This window comes from Ixodes scapularis, unplaced genomic scaffold, assembly GCF_016920785.2.
Source record: "Ixodes scapularis isolate PalLabHiFi unplaced genomic scaffold, ASM1692078v2 PGA_scaffold44__24_contigs__length_19508400, whole genome shotgun sequence".
NCBI lineage: Eukaryota > Metazoa > Arthropoda > Arachnida > Ixodida > Ixodidae > Ixodes > Ixodes scapularis.
The window spans coordinates 13,074,225-13,095,226 of record NW_024609873.1 but is presented as its reverse complement, the minus strand read 5'-3'; the positions used below and the strand labels follow the sequence as shown (position 1 = coordinate 13,095,226).

The 21,002-nt window shown below is 44.4% G+C and overlaps 1 protein-coding gene across 1 annotated transcript in view; it reads right to left on the bottom strand.

Moving 5' to 3' along the window:
* Window positions 1-21,002, bottom strand: part of LOC120845275 (B-cell receptor CD22-like) — a 133,321-nt gene that overhangs the window by 67,611 nt on the left and 44,708 nt on the right. Inside the window, exon 2 of the mRNA XM_040503413.1 lies at window positions 233-343. Within this exon, the coding sequence (XP_040359347.1) occupies window positions 233-343 (111 nt within the window). The remainder of the gene's footprint in view (window positions 1-232; window positions 344-21,002) is intronic.

The window sequence follows — 21,002 nt, the reverse complement described above, 5'->3', positions numbered from 1 at the left end:
TTTTATCAAAACCGACCGCATCTATAATTAGAAAAGTTATTATCTTATTTTTTTGTGAGCAAAGATGGGCTGCGATGTTATAAGATACGGGGATTTTGCCTCAGGTCTCTTACTTCAATTTCTGCATATTTTTAGGGACTTAGTATCGGGGATTTATGTAAGATAATCCCATTTCTTTTTTTCTGTTGTTTCCGTCAATATTCACCCTAAATTATATAAAAATATGACTTACCTCCGTTGACCTCGCAAGTTAAGGTCAGGGGCTCTCCCTCACGGTAGGGGCCGGCAACCTTGCCGAGTTTGTTGCCGAACTTGTCTCGTATTATCGGCGAGTCCGGCGGAACTGCAGAAGATTAAAAAACAGAAACAAGGTTACACCAATTACGTAAAGCAAAGAAAAATAGTTCAGGCCACTGTTTGAGCCAGTCGTACACACTCACACCTGATGCAATTTGGTCCCGGCGTCACGAGCTGTCAGAACAAGAGCTGAATAGTAAGAATTTCGGACATCGTTAATTTGTGCCCACAATGAGCGACCGTAATTGCACAAAGACGATTTATCAAAAAAAAAAAACATTGGAGGGCGCTTCGTCTGGAACCGTTTGAGAATTTGGAGTAGTTCACCGCTTGAACGCTGCCTTTCAGAGTTAAATAGCCTGCACTTTACTAAGCTGAAGGTGCCAGAGTGGGTTTTAGAAGTAGGAAGTCAGTAAGTTTATTGAAAAAAAATGTAAAAAAAAGGGAAATGAGAAATGATAGTTCAGTCTCCCATTAGCGAGGTCATCGAGCAACACGTGAAGACAACTCCCCCACTTAACCTAGTAGGGTTTTTAGTTTCTTTAGTAAAGTAATGATAAACATACTGGAGAAAATTAACTAAACATATCTCAGCGAGATTCTTGCGATGACCTATTTTCGCACGCATTATGTTCCCTGTTATGTGGATAGCCTGTACGAAACAAACCCGCGTCGCTGCCAGTATTCTGGCAGCGAAGCGTATTCTCTAAACAAGAAGAGTTGCAATCAGCTGTCGATTCATGTTTGGTTGATATCGTCGTTATAACGGAATCTTGGTTGACTCGAAACATTGATAACTCTGCACTACTTTTGAGTGATTCGTATTCAATCTTTCGCAGAGACAGAATGGGACGTAGGGGAGGAGGCGTCTTTATAGCGGTTAAAAAATACATTACATGTTCAAAAAAGCGAAGTATTACATGATTGTGAAGCATTGTGGGTTCGAATAAAGATGTCCTCGTTCTTTGTACTGGTCATTGCCTGTTACAGGCCGCCCGATCTTCTTGGATTCCCATCCTTTCTTGAGAAAAGTTTGGAATCACTCGCGGAGATGTATCCCACAGACGAATTTATACTCACTGGAGACTTTAACTACCCTGAAATCCCATGGCCTGTTGTACCTGCTCGCATGCCGTTTGACTCGTGGCGCTGCCTTCCCGCTCAGGCCCGAGGTTTTGTTGACTTGTGCAGCACGTACTCACTGTCCCAAATGATTAATGAACCAACTCGCGCTTCTGCAATTCTCGACCTCTTTCTTACTACCAACCCTGAGTGTGTCACAGCTGTTGAACTCCTAGAGCCTCTTAGTGATCAGTCTTCTATTCACGTCCAACTGTCAATACCTACCAGTAAGTCATGCCCTTTAACTAAGACTGTGTTCAGCTATCCACGAGCCGACCAGAATGCTCTCCTCCTGCATCTCTCCCGTTTCATGCATACCTTCCTGAATGGCTTTCAGTATAGAAATGTTGACGAAAATTGGACCCTGGTCAGGAGCGCGTTAATGGAAGCCTTGCATACATTTGTTCCGAGAATTCACATCAGGTCATGTACTGAACGTCCTTGGTTCTCCGTCAGTCTCAAACGGCTCCTGAGCAAAAAGCAAAGGCTCTACACACTTAACTTTTTTACACCCTTTAAGGGTGCTACAGCACCCTTTAGGGGTGTTGCAGGGGGTCTGAACCCTTCGCTTAGCCGTCCAGCACCCTTTTTCTTGCAGGGTTAGCACCCCTCACGACGAGCGCGAGGGTGCATGAGCGCGAGCACCCTTCCGATTCATTGTGAGGGGTGCTGAGAGTTGGAAGGGTGTTGGAAGGGTGCTCAGTTATTCGGTCAAGGGTGTTCTTTATTTTTAACAGCATAATTTAGAAAAAAAAAGGAAGCGATAGCTATCTGTATGTCGTCTTCAGTTTATATAACTGGCCTCAGCGTACATTAGATGAATTGATGAACCACAGTAAATTTTTATTCATTTTATTTTTATTTATGACTAATCAACCAAAATCTGTTACTCCGAAAATCCGATTGGCATCTGCTTCAAATTAAGACCAGCAAAAATAAAGCTCAATCAATCAATCAACTAGTATTTACTGCAGAGTTAAGGAAGAACCACTGGACTTCACGCTGGCATAGTTCAATAATAACAATAAAAATAAAATCATTTATTGTTTTTTGCAGTGCCCAGGGGCATCCAATAGACCGCTTCCACAGCTAGTTTCAGTACGCCACCGCTGCCGACATGCATCGTGGGAGCTGTAGCTTTTCTGCACACGCGACAACCCTGCTAGAGGTCTGCGCGAGCAGAGCACGAGGCGGCATCAGCTATCTCGTGAATTGGCGTCTGCCTCACTGATCTCTATTGTAGTAGGCTGGATCGCGGACCGCGGCTACGGCAGCTGGGGCCGAGCGTCGCCACCGGCGGCCATTGATTGGCACCAGCCAATGCATGGGACTCTATGGGAAGAACGAGTAAAAGTTACGTTTTCCTCTGTTTCTAGGCTGTTGTCGGCACTGAAACTTTTTGACTGCTTTTCGGTAAGCCCGTCAAATAGCTTGCATACAAACATTAAAACTGACAGTCCTCGCAGTTCTTATAAATAAATATTTTGTGGTCGAGAGTGACTCCGCTGCATTGCAGCTCGATGAGGCGAGTGTTACCTAGAGTCACCGCGGAGTTGGTGGCGGTTTCGTTGAGTTGGGTTTAGCAGACGACAAGCTCGAAGCCTTTGCTACGCAGAATTTGCTCGCTCCCGGAAAGCCGCTGTCGAGATGAAACTTCTCTGTCATTCGTCGACTTCTGGGCTTCCCTATGGACGGTCTTATTGACGGCAAGTTCCTTTGTTTACTTCACTACGAGAGCAAGCTTGCCAGCTCAGCCGTAGTTGCTCCGGTACGTTTGATTTTTTTTATTCGGCGACCGGACGTTTGACAAATACCAATTCGATCTCCAAATACCCGACATAAGGATCGCAGCGCACCATAAAATACTCGCCTCCGAGCACAGCGTACATGCTTTGATACGCTTACTTTTGTGCGTTTCTCCTATAGACTTGCGTGTATTGCCTGGTGTCAAGCAATGGCCGCCGGTGGCGACACCGACGGGCTCCCGATCCGCTATCCAGCCTACTACAATAGAGATCAGTGGTCTGCCTCCTACGAACTACACTTATGGCGGCGTCACGCATGCGTGGAACGCTTGATGAGATCGGTCTATTGGTCTTCTTGCTAGCGTAGTTCAATAGAATGCATAAACAGATATGCTTGCGCGCGCGCACACACACATACACGCCCGCACGCGCTTACGCAAGCATGTACACGCACAAACGCACGCAGACGGAGACGCACGCACAAACAACCACGCGGACCTATCCACACTCGCACACGAACACGGGCGCATGAACGCACACACGAACGCACGGAAATTAATACAACTGAACGAAACGTGCTTGAGCTATAGTTTCGGTTTCGTGTTGAAAAAGAAAACCTAAAGTTTAGATAAAACCTAAGATAGAATAAATTTTTGGTTAACTTTCTACAACATTATAGTTACACTATTAATAGTAATATAATACTTATTTGCTTAGTTTGGCTTTCAGAAAAAAAAAAAAAGAAGAGCCTTTTGAAGACTGCTCAAGGGCCATCGCTATTGCACTCAGCTGCCGTTGGCAGTGACCGTTTGGGGCAACGCAGGCTTCGAGGATCGCTTCCTTTTTACGTTTTAGCCGTTTTCGCAGATATTTTAGATATCTTCCTTACAAATAACGTGTTCAAGCATAGCAAGCGATGACTGAGAGCTGGGAGACGCTGCGTTACCAACGCAAGTTGCGGACAGTCCATCAACACTGCTGGAAACGCCGGTGAGCAATTTTGTTTCTGCGAACTGCGTCGCTGTTTCAAACTTTGTCGTGGACCAAGGGCTTGCTAAGCTATGCTTGATTCTAACGATGCTTCTGGCCGGTGTTATTTCGTTATTTGAAAAGAGCGTACGTTGTTCAAAACCTATGGCTTGCTCCGCAGGGTGAAAGAGATTCGTGTGCGGCGGAGCCGAGAGGCTGTTCTGGGCGCCGTTCTACGACGTTCGTCCGACGACGCTTTTGCGGAGCGTTCAAGTGCAGTCTGACGGCAGTTCAAGCAATCACAGGTCATGCTAGTTCGGACGTGTGGTCTCAACAGCCGCTCACCACCGATTCGTTTCGTAAAGCGGGAGCGAGAAAAAAACGTTACAAGAGCGAGCAGCATGATTTCTTGCCTATGCTTATGCCTGTGCCGCAGAGGTGCGCGGTCTCTTGGCGTATGCCGAAGCGGCACGCTTTCGAAGTTTACGATTGTGCGATGTAAATAAAGGGAGTTTGGATGTCGCGTTTTTACGGGGCAGCGAAAGCCGCTACAAAAAGCAGAGCAGCTAAAAAAAGCAAAAGTATGAAAAAATTCAAAAAGATCCTGAATATTCGATGATGTTGAGACTACCAACGTACCGACTCGCCCAGTTATTCTTTCTGTAAAAAAAATAATAGCCAATAGTAATAAATGAAATAAATACCAACTTTTAATTGGTTATAAATCATGTGTAATTTATTCACTACAGCCTTCCTTGCTCTGTTGCTTTCATGGTATCAGGTAATGTGTAAATGTATAGGATAGTTCACAGGAACAATTTATGTCCGACCCATTATATTGTATGTTTTCTCTAAATGCTTGAAGTTATATAAAAATGCTCATCATAAATTAAGCGGCACCATTGAATGCCAATAGCTTGTGACTTTCATGTATGTTCCCAGCAAAAGAAAAAGATGCATTCAAAAAGGGCCAATTATTGTGTTTCCTCTCTGTTAAAGCTTTTTACAGGTACACTCAAAACGTGGGTGTCTACGTCTAAAAGAGTGGAATTGACATTTCCCGCAGGGCTGGCAGGCCTGACTCAGTTTGGCTGGCAGCTTGCAACCTATGGGAACCTGAAGAACTGCACCACAAGAGTGAGAGTGACGCCCACCCTGCACTTCCTCTACGATGGCACCATAAGGAAGAGGGAGCTGCCCCCAAAGTGAATGCAATGGCAGGTGGGTCGTTACAGTGAACCCCCATACAGATGATACCAAACAGAAAATCATTAAAAATTAATTATTATTATACACAAAGAATGGGAGTCGCACAGACAAGGAGGAGGAGATGAACACAGTGCTGTGTCATGTCCATATGCTCTGTTCCCATATTCTTCACAATTTATTTTTAATAATTGTCTACCAACTGGTCCAATCATCAGAACTAGCCAACAAGAGTATGCTGCTATTTTTTACTCTGCATTAACACTGTGCTTACAGTTAAATCCTACAGTAATGAACAAACAAAAAAATGGGAGCAAGCCAGGCACGTAGCCAAAATTTTGATTCGGCGGTGCCCATGACAAAATGCTGTATGAGGGGGATGGGGGAGAGGAGGACCCAGCAAAATGGAAGATTTAGGGGAAGGAGAGAGAGGAGAGAGCGGAGAGGGGGATGGGCTTTCGTTATCTTTTGAGTAGGACAGGCGCTGGCAATGCCTCTGTGCCACTGGGAAAGCTGACGTTCATATCCTTCAAATTAATTGGATCCAAAAAGCTATAATATGTATTAGCGGCTGAGAAACTGCCCTGGAGGAATGCAGGCAGAGGATAACAAAATTGAATGCACACACGACAGAACAATCCTACAGAAAATCAAGACGGACAGAATAATCCACCACCGATGGAGTTGCCATGCAGTTGCTTTCATTTTGTGCGTTATGACGTCGTTGAGCTTCTGAAGCAACTAGCTAGACATGTCAGTTTGTACTGGGCAAAATACGATGAAGGAGCATTTTTTTTCGTTGCTATTTATGACCTTCCATTTCAGCTTCTTCAGATAAAAGGAATCCTTAGAATCCTTGTATTAGTAATTTGGGCGACCTAGGCAATAAGGATAGAATTATGTTACTAGTGCATTATGTTTTAATTGAACAAGGCAGAACCAGCTTGTGCTGCAGTGGCGTCACATAATGCCGAATGCACGTGACTTGCGACGCATTGGCGATGCCTCATGAAGCAACTATGGTGGGTCAGACGCGCGATGCCTTTTTTAAAGCAAAATGAATATTATAATCAGGGAGCTGCACCAGTTATTTATTAAAGTACTTTTTATTTAATATTGCAGATAAACAAGGAACATCTGAAGTTATAATTATAAAGTATGGAATCATTAAGCGACGAAAACAACAAATCATCAACACACCCGCCATGAAGCGGTGGAACAGGGGGCGCACCACAGTAGCTCTCAGCAGTAAAGGCACACTTGAGCAGTTGTCACAGCTGTGCAGTGGCTGAAATTACACCTGTGTGATCGCAGGAAACTTTGCTTAGAACCAAGCCCCTTAATTTTGTGCAACAGGTGGTTATGGGACTAATGCAACAAATGCTCGCCAATCTGTGCCTTCAACTCGCCGGGCGCTGTGAGTAGGCATGCTCGGAACATTAGCGTGGTTTTGTCGTCTTCTGCTGCCCCTGATACCGGCTGGAGCCAAGAGTCTTCGCCAGTGTGCTTTAGACGCTTACAAGAAGTATGCTTTACACGCTTACAAGAAGTATGCTTGTACAGCCCATACATCCAGCTCCACACTCCTTTTAGTACCCGAAGCTCCAACTTCGATGGACCTTGCAAATCATGTAGGCAAGCGCCGTGGAAGGCGAGAGCCCTCCACGGCTCCAAGGGCATGAAAACTGTAGAGAATTTCTACTAACCTTATACTGGAACGGTGCTACTATTTTTCAGACATCTTGGCAGTAGCGGCTACGATGATCGCGGTTTACAATGTCAAGGAAACCATGGCACTGTCACATCTGTTTCTTGGAGAGGAGGTAAGCTCTCAACTATCTTTTCTAGCATAGATTGCAAAATGTAACCTAGCGCTTTTATGAACTCCCTTGCGCACAATCTTTCTAAGCAAATGTTTAGGCAACATTGGGGCACATATGCAATTGTGAATGTATCCATCTTATTAAAGTTTTCCATTTCCTTTTTTTTTAATGGCAGCCAAGCATGCAGTACAGTATAAACTAGCACCTTTCTTGCACAACAGATAGAGCCATGTTCCATGCATGTACCTAGTTTAGCCTTCATCTAGATCATAGTTTAGCAAAGTTATGCAGTTGGAGCTGATGTTTAGGAGTCGCATGGTCTCAGGGGAGCCAATACGATGCTGATGGCACTGCTTCAGATGTTTGACTACAACTTCGACAAACAAGCTTTCTAATCACTGCACGACACACTCTTCTAGAAAGGTACAAAAGATCCAGTGGCTGTCTTTTTTGACACACTGATGATTGGAAATATCATGGCCAAAAGTAGTTTCCACAAGATTTCTAACCACCTAAAGCAATATATTTTGGCCCAAATGTACATGGGAGTTGAGGCAATTGCATGTCAGGAGATCACACACGGAGAATGTGGGCTCCTGTTGACTGATTCTGGTTTTTTTGCGATGAGCAAGCCAAAGCAACGTTTACGTCTCTTTGTGGAACCAGACTTTTGGCTAGCATTGCCGAAATTTGACTCATCGCAGAGATAATGCAGGTGTCCCTGTTGCACTGATGATTTTGCATATTTTTCAGTGCTGGAAAAGCATGATTTACTGCCACTTGTCTAAGTTACATTCTGTACACGTGTAAGCAGGCCTGCAGGGGGTGGGGGTATTATATATTTCACATAGATCAAGTGACTATAGCAAATAACACTGGACGAGCTCGCTGGTAGATAGTGATATATTAACTGTGATGATTTAGAGAAGACTATCACGCATGGTTCCTGCCTTACATTGCATTGATTTTGTTTGCTAACACAGGAGCAAGACATCCCGGCAATGCCGTGCGTCGTGTACTCTGGCAATGACGCCGAGGGGGCTGACTTTTTGTACCTCGCTGTCGATAGGCAGCGGTTTTTGTCCGTGAAAAATGCAGAGGACGACATCGCTGTCATCATGGTGGCTTACTGGCTTTTTAGTATAAGTACTCGAAAAAGGCAGCAAACACAGTTGCTGTTCTAGAGCGGTTGTTTGTCGGCCTCAGCAGCACTACTCCGAGGCCAGTTGTGTTGAAGTTCCTGAACAAGGTCGCAAGAGCGTAAAATCAATGAGGCCGACAATCAACCGTTCTAGTACCAAAGGGATGCTGAACCGAGATTTGGATAGCACGAAACCAGGCAGGAGCACTAGGTGGGATGCTGCAAACCACATAACTCATATGACGGTATCTCTTATGGATGGCAGTACTTTTTGGAACATGTGAGCATGAGTGAACAAAGCTTGCGACATCTGTATTCTCCTCTTCCCTTTTTCGAAAATATCCCCATCCAGTTGAGATACTGCTGCGTGAGTGATGTTTTGGGGTCTGTAGCATCCCACTGTGTGCTTCTGGTGCCTTGTTTTGTGAAGTCAAATTTCAGTACCAGCACCCATTTAACTTTTAATTTTCTAATTCTAAACTAAAATAAATGTACCATACTTTCCAGACTATAGTGCACAAACTATTCATGTCTAAAAGTTGATATTTTACACGTTACAGTCTATCTACAGGTGTGGACTCTACAATTTTTGTTTCAAGATTGTTCATTATTACAAAACTGTTTGACCAGATTGCCGTGTTTTGGATATTTTACGCTGGGATAAAGTAATCAAGACAACCTCTTAGCGTCAGTCTGTTTCCCAGGCTTTCGATACCTTGCATCTGACATGTTGTTTGCTTGGGAGCCTGCAAGCAACCAACTTAGGTCAAGCTTAATCTTGAGGAGCTCTGCGATTGGGTGACGAGCGGATCACAGAAAACCCCCTGACATTCATCCGCAGATATCCATTTTGTGGAGTTCTCCAGCCTGGAGTTATCACCGAGGACTATACACCGAGTGCGGACTATCTAAGAAAATACTTGTTCTTTTTAGCCGAAATTTACCCTTGCGCTTTATACACCGGATTGTGGACTATAGTCTGGAAAATATGGTAGCTTGTTTTAATGTTTTAAGCCCTAAACTAAAAGAAGTATAGCTTGATTTTTATGCAACTTTAGGGCCCTAAATGAAAGTCGCATGTGCAATGGAACAAAAAGTATACTGTCGAAACGGAAGGCATCTAGATTGTTCTTCTGTTCTAGTCATTTTGATCAAGAACCATTGTGATGTACTAAGTTAATCTGTATTGATTTTTGTTTTTTTCTTATTTTTACTAGCATCTTATGCCTATGCTGTGATATTTAAAGAAAATATATTTGGTTATTTCTATGGAGGACATAGCAGGTTATTTTGTTGTGCTCACATAATAGTTCAATAAATGATTATTCATTTAATTTGGCTTTTATTAACTCAAACCCCCAATTGTTTCTCGATTTTTACTAGCATCTAGGCCTATATATGCTGTGATATTTGATAGAATGCCTCAAGTATTGTATTTTGATATGTGTGAGGAGGACATACCTCATTATTTTTTTGTAGTCGCATAATGGCTCAATAAATAGTTATTAATATAGTTTTCTTTTCAGTTTTTTGTTTCTCATTTTATAACAACTTTTGTTTACTTGCAGCTTAATCACATGCTGTTTGTATGCAGCTGATGCCACTCGCCATGCCTTGGGCGAATGTGTAAAGGTACTACGGCATACCAAGTATGACAACTCGTAACCACCTCATATGCAAGGCAAATGACCGACGAGCCAGAGCGGGATGCAAGGACCAAGTATCGGGATTGAACAAGCTAAGCTCCTTGTTTATATTTGTACCATACACTTTTTCACATTGTATAGTTTGCATGAGCAAGTGCTGATTATGCATGTGATGTATATCACACTTCTTTGTTGGCAGTTTGACGATTGGACACTTTTAATGACACATTGAGATTGGTGGCAGACTCCTTCTTTAAAATAATGTTTGAAAATATCTCCCACTGATCTTTTCTAGTATACGAGTATTAAGACCATCGAGCAATTAATAAATTCAGAAGCTTTAGCCATGGAACAAATTATGTGATATATTTTTATTTTTCTTCCAAATTTTGTGGGAAGTAAAACTTAAATCACGTAAGATTTTCCTGTAACTTCCGTTTGCACATAAGTTAAGCTTCACATTGAAATATTACCTTTTCTGCCATGCACATCTTGCCTTCATTATCGGACAGTGCATCTATGAACAGCTGGTTCAAGTAGCATGTGTGCCGATGCATTGCACACATATCAAATAATGAATCCAGTTTCTGTAACGAGGTCCTATGCTGGCACTGTACTTTTGCATCTCCTTATTTCATCACTTATCTGGTCTGCATACTTCGTGGTTTTCTGGTTGCCATACCTGGTGTACTGAACCCAGTTTGACAGGTGCTGAGATACAGGGTGATTCATTCTCATCGGAACAGTTTCTTGTAAAATAAATCTTCAGTTTTATGCAAATTATCTTTTTATAGTTGTGTTATAGTTGTCCTGGCAGACACTTTATACAGGCAAGATGACAGCTAAAAGTGGACTTATTGCATAAAATCCATGGATTAGCTTTTTAGTTACTGGTTTGATGACACCAGCACATATTGTGAAAATGGGGCAGTCACCTTAGACCAGCTTATTTCTCGTGAAATGAGCACTAACCTTAGAAAAACGATTGAGAAAGATCCTTGCACACAAAACGGGTTGTGGGATACAATACTTTCTGGACCGCTACATTACCGCTGCCTTTGGTAAAATTATATTTTCTCTTTTTTTTTTGGCCAGTGTGCTCATTTCAGGATTTATAAAAAATTGACTGGTCTGAGGAGGTGATTGTCTTCAATTTAGCAACAGCTGTCGAACCAGTAATTGAAAAAGTTAATCAACTAATTTTAGATAATAGTCCACTTTTAGTGCCAGCCTGCCTGTACAAAGTGTCGGCTTGAATAAGTGCTCATCTGTAACGAAATCATCTGTGTAAATAAGATAAGTTTTGCTTTACAAAATTCTATTTCGATTAGAATGAATCATCGTCGAGCACCCATTAAAACCAGCATCAGCACCTTTGAATTGGGGTGCATTGCACCTAGCACCCTATACTACTTCACACCCCTATAGGGTGCTTTGGCACAGGGGTGCTCGTTTGCACCCTCAAAGGGTGTTCGTCCTGGGACAAGTGCTTTACACCCCTAAGGGGTGTAAAAAAGTTTAGTGTGTACAGCCACGCAAAACAAATTAGAACCCCACCAGCGTGGTCTAAATACCGAGAATGCGCCTCGAGACGTAAGTAAGAAATTAAGAAGGCTAAGCATAAATTCTTTAATATCGACCTCTTTAATTTGCTAAAAACAAACCCCAAAAAATTCTGGTCAACTATAAAACCTAAGCAAATTAGACCATTCCTCCGCATTGTTGACTCAGACGGAAATGAACTCTCGGAAAGAGAAAGCTGCGAGAGCCTCCACTCTTATTTTGGCGACGTCTTCACTGAAGAGTCTTTTCCATTACCCGACCACATCCCTCAATATACAACCGTAGGCAGTATGGACTCTATTTCTATTACCCCGCCTGGCATCGAGAAACTGATCGACAACCTTCCCAATAATTCTGCCCCAGGCCCGGACGATATATCAACTAAACTGCTCAAATTAACCAAATCAGTTTCTAGTATTCGTTTATGTAAAATATTCCAACCGTTTATTGACTCCGGTGACGTACCCCTTGACTGGAAGCATGCTAGCTAGGGTTTGCCCAATATATAAAAGCGGTGACAAAGACTGCCCTAGCAATTGTAGGCCTATATCTCTGACTTGTGTTGTAAGTAAGTTGATGGAGCATATCATTTACTCAAATATTATGAACTACATGGCTGATAATGGTATACTTTTTCTAAACCAGCACGGTTTCCAGCGGTCTCTGTCCTGTGATACCCAACTTTTCGAATTCGTAACACACATTCATAAAAAACTACATCTTCGTGCAGAAACGCACGCTATTTTTATAGATTTCTCCAAAGCGTTCGACAAGGTTCCTCACCAACGTTTATTATTAAAACTACGATCGCTTCAAATTGATGAAACTCTGATTAATTGGATAGCTAACTTCCTCTCAAACCGAACACAATATGTCACCCTTAACAATAGTTGCTCGTCATCTATAGTGGTCAAATCTGGAGTACCTCAGGGAACCGTGCTGGGTCCTTTGTTATTTATCATTTATGTGAATGATTTACCTTCGCTAATTAAGTCTTCAATTAGGCTATATGCTGACGACTGTGTTGTGTATTCTAAAGTAAGCAATCGCTCTGACTGTGTGCAGCTTCAAGCTGATCATTGTGCTATTGAATCTCGGTGTGAAAGGTGGCAAATGCAAATCAATGTAGGTCAAACCAAACAAATGACCTTTACTACGAAACATAACACAATAAATTTTCAATACTCCCTTTCCTGTAATACGATAGAAAATGTTCCAACTTACAAGTACCTCGGTGTTAACTTAACAAGCAATATCTCATGGGAAAATCATATAACCCATATTATTAGCAAAGCTAACCAGACTCTCGGCTTTCTGCGACGCAATCTCTCCCTTGCCTCCAAGGAAACTAAATTATTAGCATACACCTCACTTGTCCGTCCCCAGTTAGAGTACGCCTCATCTGTCTGGAATCCCCAGCAGTTATTTTTAGAAGATATGTTAGAAGCAGTCCAAAACCGCGCAGCACGGTTTATTCATCGAAATTATACCTTCCCTACTAGTATCACAACTCTTAAAGCTCAACTTGGTCTTCCCTCTCTCAAAACGCGTATGACGGTATCCGCCTAACTATTCTTCATAAATTTTACTACCATCTTCCTTTCCAGAAAACTTTGCACTGTATACCCGCTCCTCGTATCTCCCGTCGCTTAGATAATTCCTGCAAACAATTTTTATCCACTCCCAGGACCAATACCTTTAAATTTTCTCCCCTGCAGCTTTCCGTTACCAATTGGAATAAACTGCCAGATCCAATAGTAACCATATCGGACACTTCAAATTTTAGAGAAGGACTGGCCACCTTTTACGGCGCGTAACTGACGTTTTTGCTATCTTTTGTTTGTTTTTCTTGTTTGTACCGTGTGTACTTAAATCTTAGAAATACTGCCCGCCCCCCTTATGTAAAGCCCCACGTGGGCATTTAAGGGATAAATAAATGAAATGAAATGAAAGATGCACGCACATGGTCGGATACAGGCAGGCAAATAAAGGCGGAAAGCTGCACACCCGCCAGTTCTTATCAGAGCGCCATCGTCACTGCCGTTCGGAAATACCTTTCTTAATCAATTCTTAAACCTGGAAACGTCTGCTGAGAACCACTGACCGTAGCATTGCACAAATAAAGGTAGAGCGAAATAAGAGGGCAAAGACACTAACTTGTCCGTGTCTGTGTTTTCCGCCTGTCCTCGTCTTTTTGCGCTACCGATATTTGTGTAATGTATAACCAACTATCCCGCCATATGAGTTTAATACCTTAAGCGTCTATTTCGTTTTCGAAGATCGGGTTGTGCCAATCGTCCCTCATAGGATTGGTTTTCAGGGTTTCTTGGTTGTCAAAAACATCTCACTTACTCTTAGTTCGGGCGCTGATATTGAAAAGAAACAGCGCTACGCTACGTTTCGACCACGGCACCTACGTCGGTTAAGTTGTAGGTCTAGCTTGTCAAGCCGCATATAGTCCCCAGTATATAACCTACGCATAGGCGAAAGTCTAAAAAGACAGACAAGTTCGGATGTACTGGCTTGCTGCGTCTAACGTGCGAATGTTCAAAAGCGCGTCCAAGCTAGTTTCCTCGATCAAAAACAGTGGAGAGTTGAATTGGTCGGTTGATTTAAAGTGCTACCAGCTGCTCGATTGGAGTCCCGTGATATACGAGCCGCGTTTTTCAATACTAGCAGCGCGGAGGAGTCGAAAGCGTCGATTGTCTGCGAGCGTCTTCGACCTCTGCTCAACTATCTTCCTTCACACAAGGAAACTCGCGCATGCGCGTGAGCAGCCAATCTGCGCAGAACCATTAAGTTCCAAACGCTCTTTTTTTTTGTTTCATTTTCTGTCTGTTTTAAACCTAGTATCTTTCCTCTTCGCGAGCGGGATGCTGCTTACCGCTTTTGATGCAGCGAGCGGAGGAGAACCCCGCCGCAACCACTTGCCACAACAGAAACACCACTCCATGCCTGCGGCTCAGACTGTCTTGAGAAAGACAGTGATTTCTTCATCGTGAAGACACTCCTTCTAAGTGTAGTTTAGTACGTATAAAAATGGATATTTATATCTATATGTATTATAACCTGATGTGTTGTTTTTGTTTCGTTCTGCGTGGATTCCTGCTTTCACTGCTCTTGCGGGGATGATAGTCCCGCTGAAGCTTTTAGTGTCTCAGTCAGTGTTTAATTTTCGTTTCTCCATCCATCCTCGGAAACGTTAGTCTCTTATTGCTGTGTGATGAATGTTGGACGGTGGTCTCGAAGTGCCGTCTTCAATAATACGCTGTCTGGCTCTGCGTAGAAACAACTCTACCGTGAGATTGTTTTGCTGACCACCGGCACGGCGTTGCTCTTCCCCAGTCCCGAGGTCGCTATACGGGGTGAAGCCAGACGATGGCGGTCGGAGGCTCCGGAGGGATTTGGAGCGACGGCCTCTCTGAGAGTGGAACGACACCATTGGCTCTCTGGCTATTCGGTTGCCTCCATTCGCCAACGTCGACACCTTCTACATAGGAAGTTGCTCGTTTAGAATGGCCGCATTATGCGCTATCCGCTCCGGAATATCTGCTGGTGGAGCCGGGTGAGCACACTATAAAGAAATGTTGATCCCTTTGAGAAAAGACAGCTCTCCCTTTGCAACCATTGAAATAATAAAAACAATATTAAATTCAAATTCTTTTCCGGGGGGGGGGGGGGGGAGAGATACAGTTTATTAAATAAAACCGTTTTTTGTGTGCTTATCATGCGTCATCCTCTAACCTTTGCGAATTTCGATCACTCAGTGCTTGGATGCTGTAATTCGATGCCAGTTGTCACTTCTAAATCTGTCGATATATTTTATTTAGGTCAGCGTACTAGCGTTCTTGCACTCTTGTTTTTAATGTACAACTTTTTCAGAAACCTGAGGTATACAATGGCGCACACACCAGCCGCCTTCGACTCCGCTCTAAGAAAAAATGGAGGAAAAAAGTAGCAACGGCGCGTCTTCCTCCCTTCTACTGACGCGCCCCCAAGCGGACACGAGAAAAGGGGAGGAACGAAACGTTTTTCTCCTTTTCCAGGCAGACGGGAGAAAGCTTTCGCCCTCTCGACTCATCTTCTTTCAATTTCGTTTTTCGAGCAGGTCGCGCACGTTGTTTAATAAATAGCTGTTGAGTTGAATGAGCTTCAGTGGCAGCGAAGGCCGCCTGTAATTTCGTCTTTTAGTCTAAACATGCAGAACATTTCGGTTTCACTGACGTTTTTATCCCTAATTTTATCAAACGAGCAAACGAAGCCGCTAGAAACAGCGAAGTTCCAGAGCAGTGCCAGCAGCGCCTCGTACACTGGGGGATGGCCGTCTCCGGATTGCGGGACTCGCGCGGCACGGAACCGACGGAACTACAGTAGCGAAACCACGCGGAACTGTGTCGACGTTTTCGACGTTGTGGAAACCGCAGGAACTGCGTCCAAGACAGGCAGGTTTTGCTGCCGGCTGCCTGGGTGCCTCCCGTGCTGAGTTCGGTTCTGTTTTCCGATGCCGAGTGCAACCGGCGTTCAACGTGGTTCTGTATTTGTGCGTGTCAGCACCATAGCTGCAACATCGTGATGGCAGTGTTGTGGGTTGTGAACAGAAGACTGGAATTATCGCCGATGTGACCGTGTGTTCGCGTATCAGTGGTGTAACAAGAAGATGAGATCGTAAACTGTCGGGCGGTGATGCCGCTGGTCGGGCCGTGATCGCAGGGGGCGGGGTGTCGCAGGTTGACATTCCGCTTTCCATAAAAAAGTTTAATACCACTTGAGGGATTACGTGCAATCGATCAACGTGCGGATAGTCATGTTGGAACGCTGGTCTGAACAGCAGAAGCACCTATCGCTATCGTACAGTGGCCAATGTGACTGTCGGAATTGTCTCGTCCCCGAGAGCGATTGCACTCTGGGGCAAGGACTGAACAGTAAGAAATCGTGACGGAAAGTACAGGGTGTCACAAAAGAAAATTTACACGGTCTTTTTTACCGCAAAAATAAACTAGCAGCACCGAACACTCATTCTGCGCCCAAAGGTAGAGCTAGAGGTCACAACCAGATGCCAAAGTTTCAGCCCGATCCAATAACTTAATTAAAAGTTATAAGTGATTTTCTGCAAATTTCGTGCTTCAAACTGAAGACGTCAGCTCGCTTCATTTCGGGTCATCAGGAGGCTTCTTTTGAAATCTCAAGACCGGCTCGAGTATTGGAGACGTGCAGCCGATATCTAAATGATGATAGCTTATTTTTGTGTAAACATGGAAGGATTCCTATAGGAGCACGCACGTGCGTCCTTCTTGATATAAAAGAGAAATGTACTGTGAAGCGTTTCGCCCAGAGAGAAAGTGGAGAAGTTTAGATACACTTCAGGAGACGAGAAAGTGGAGAAGTTTAGATACACTTCAGGAGACGATATTCCCTTACAAGGGGTTGTCCTCGGATTAATTTACCAGGAAGCACATTGAAACGGTCTGCTTATCTTGAAAATGCCATATTAAGGCCTTGATTGGCTTCTGTGTGGTTTCTTTTTTCAGCGATGATGGCTAGTGCTAACGACAGAGGCGACTGAGTAAGCCGTTATCCGAAGCCATTAATTATTTGCTGGAATTAAACTCCCTCGTCAGCGTATGGCCACTTTTAGCGCCGAGACGTTTCGGTGTCGCCCCCTTGTGGTTTCCGTTTGTCGCATCACGACAACGATTTGGCTCGCCGTGATTGGCAGGGTTTGCCTCGCCGTGAACCGGCGATTGGGCAGGCATTATCGGTATACAGGAAGGTTTGGCTTGGCCAATCGCGAACTTCGATGCTCCGTGACGCTTTTTGGTCGCGCACGTCGCTAATCGTCACCGACAACCTAAGAAAAGCAAGGTGCGTCGAGTCCCGTAAATTTTTTTTTGCTCCGCAACAAAAAAAAAATGCACAATTAATATTAAAAAGAGAACATCAGAGGAACAAATGCGAAGCAAGGAGCGCGAAGATATTAGGCCACGCCGCGCGTGTGTTAGGCAAATGGTAACCTTTTAATGGCTCTCTTTATGCGAGACGATGGCTTTGTGTTTTATATGTTTAATCAGCACGAGCCACCGACAACCTCAGAAACAAAGGCCCTGGATCATTATGTTCAGGCTCCTTCATACGTCATTTATTCTGCGCATCGATAATAGGGAGCTTTAGGGCACCGTTTTTTTATATTCGACACGGTACGATGGGTCCTTCGGTATTAACTGCCCAGATAAGCGTCGTCTGGGGTTAGCGCATGTGCAGTGTGTTCCGGAGGACCCATCGTACCGTACGGCATCTGCAAAAACGGTTCCCTAAAACTTTCTAATAAGAGGTATTGTGTCTTGCTTCGAACATGCTAGCAGACAGTGTTTGTTTGATAAGTGAGACAGGAGCGTCCTATGAAGAAGAAACACGGCCTCAGACAGTAGAAAGTCTTGGGGAACAGTTTTAATGCGAAAACATTAACGGTATCATGGAGCGGGCTGACGTCATCAGTTTGAAGCGTGAAAACGGCCCCTAGTTTTCTTCGGTTCCATTGGCTGGCGCGCGTCGACGGGGTTTCCATTGGCCGCTGCGCTCGTCAGTTTCCACGACCGCTCACTTCATGGCGCTGCTTGTCCATCAGCGCGGCGTCAACACGGAGCGTCCGAGGTCACCAGGGTGGCACACGCGCTGACCGGTGACGAAAAGTACGCAGCAGGCGAATAAAGAAGCGGACGAGGGGATGGCATGCTTTCGCATTCACAACTCATAAGGAACGCTTAAGTGTACCTCAATCTTTTTAGAGGGCAGCTCTTAGGAGCCCGTTCCCGGCTTGAGCGGCGTCGGCGTCGGCGTCGCCGTTGGCGTCGGCGTCGCCGTCGGCGTCGACGTAACCAAGGTCACCCCAAGGTCACGCGGCCCCCAAGGTCATCCCAATGTCACGTGACCCCAAAGATCACCCCAAGGTCACGTGAGCCCAAAGGTCACCCCAATGTCACGTGATCCCCAAAGGTCACGTGACCCCCAAGGTCACGTGACATCCAAAGTCACGTGACCCCCACCCCCGAGGTCACGTCACCACCCCCAGGGTCACGTGACCCCTGCCGAGGTCACGTGACCTCCCCGATGACGTCATCGTCACTGATGACGTCACCGGCATTCGCATCGTCATCGTCATCATCAGTGATGACGTTATGTAACGTCACTGATGACCTCACCGGCATCCGCATCGTCATCGTCAGCATCACTGATGACGTCATCAGTGACGTCAGCAGTGACGTCACTGATGACGTCACCGCCATCCGCATCGTCATCGTCATCATCGCTGATGACGTCATCGGAGTCCGCATCGTCATCATCACTGATGACGTCATCAGTGACGTCACTGATGACATCATCGGCATCGTCACGTGACCCCCCAAGGTGACGTGAACCCAAGGTCACGTGAACCTCCAGGTCACTTCACCCCCCCCCCCCCCGTACCCTTCCCTCCTCCTCCTCAAGAGCTGCGCTCTAATTCGTGTTACAGGGAGTTGTAAACGGCTTTCACTTTTTTGCACATTCGACACGGTCCGATGGGTCCTCCGGTATAAACTGCGCGTGAGCGAATCTTCTGCGGTAGCTCATGCGCAGTTCGTGCTGAAGAGCCCATCGTACCTTATCGAATGTGCAAAAAGTCTTTCCCTTAAACTCCCTAGTGTCTGCCGACTCTCTGATGTATAAGATGCACTAGCAGCGCGATTGCGGCTTCAAACTGTCTGTGATTGTAGATGGTTTCACTGCTTTGTCCCAGATTTATGTTCAAGAAGAGATGCACACGTCGGAACTCGCGAAGTTATTACCTACGGTATAGTGCGTTGCGAGGTGGACATGAATTTGTGGTTCGTGCAGACCACAATCAGTTCAAAAACCTCAATTTTAATTTCTTTATGTTAACCGAACTTCCTAGTGTTTTCCCCGCAGTAAGCTGCTTGCATGTCTTCGTTTGCTGTATCCTTAAGCTTTATTTGTTGTGACTTCTATAGGGAACCCGAAAGCGCAATTAAGTTTTTAGCCATTTTGTTTCTCCAAACAGTGTAAAGGCTTCATGCATCGCGAGTAAGCTTTTTCTGATAATTATACTACTACTACTACTACTACTACTACTACAACTACTACTACTACTACTACTACTACTACTACTACTACTAATACTACTACTACTAATAATAATAATAATAACATTAATAATAATCTCTTAGTGTGTAAAAAAATTGGTTGCATTTTCATGGGAATTTATATGTTGAGAAAAAGGTAGTTCAACCTAAGATGGATTGTTTTGTCTGATATATCTCTAGCTTCCACTGACTTTTCGGCTGGTACAGTGTTGAGCTGTCATAATCACGTTTTTTTTACATTTAAAATTGAAATTTCGCTGGACAACAATAATAAAAGTATCCTTATGGATGTTATTAGTTTATTATTCTTGACAGCCCAGTGTCAGTGTTTGCTTCAGAGTAGCAAGCAAACGCTCACACGGGCGAAGATTAAGCTCCGTGTTGCGGCGTTCAAGGACTTAAACTAAAGCAGTGAATTTGTCTCATCATCTCAGGAGTCTATTTATGCACTGGAATTCGTGCGGCCTCGTAATATGACGTTGGGATTCGGCCCCGTTTTGTGATGAGCTGCTCAATGAAATAGTGCAGCCTGCTTCTGAAAATCGGAAAACTTTAAAGATATTTCGTGGGCAAAACTTCGATCTACACTCTAAACTACTGTTGATCACCATGAATCGGGACACATGCACGCACACACGCACACGCACGCACGCACAGGCACACACAGGCACACATTCAGGCACGCGAACGCACACAAGAATTAGAATGGAGCGTGCGCCACCCGTAAGCACGTCTGTGCACAAAAACACCTTAAAGCCTACACGTTCAGAACTGTAAGGACACACAGGCACATACGGAAACGCGAACCTGCACTTCCGTACGGAACCACGCACGCACAGTATACCATAGCAGACTTGTACGTAATCCGTTTCAAGTAACTAAATTACTTGTAATCCCTTACATTTATCAGTAATTTAGTAACGGATCAATTACATATTTTCTAGAGTAATTTTAAAGTAATTCCCTTACATTGTTTTACGTAACGGATTACAAGGTATATGTACATGGGTAGCGAAGCTTCCATAGAAGCCCACATGTCGAAAAAATGGCGGCCCATGGAGCTGCTTTAGCGCCATCTATGAGTCGTGGGGACACTTCCGGCGGAACAAAAAATCAACAGGAAGTGACGACACTTCCGGAAAAAAACGTGACGTCATGCGTGCGTGCGGTTTGGCGCGAAAATTAAACAAAACTAATTCCAGAGATCACAGGTAAATGAACGACATATACACTCAAAAGTCACAAGCATAGCTCCGTGTTTGAGCTTTGTTTGATACTTTTTAGTGTATATGTCGTTCTTTTTACCTCCAGTCTCGGGTTTTTCTTGGGGTGTTTACACCTTGTGTTTACTCTAT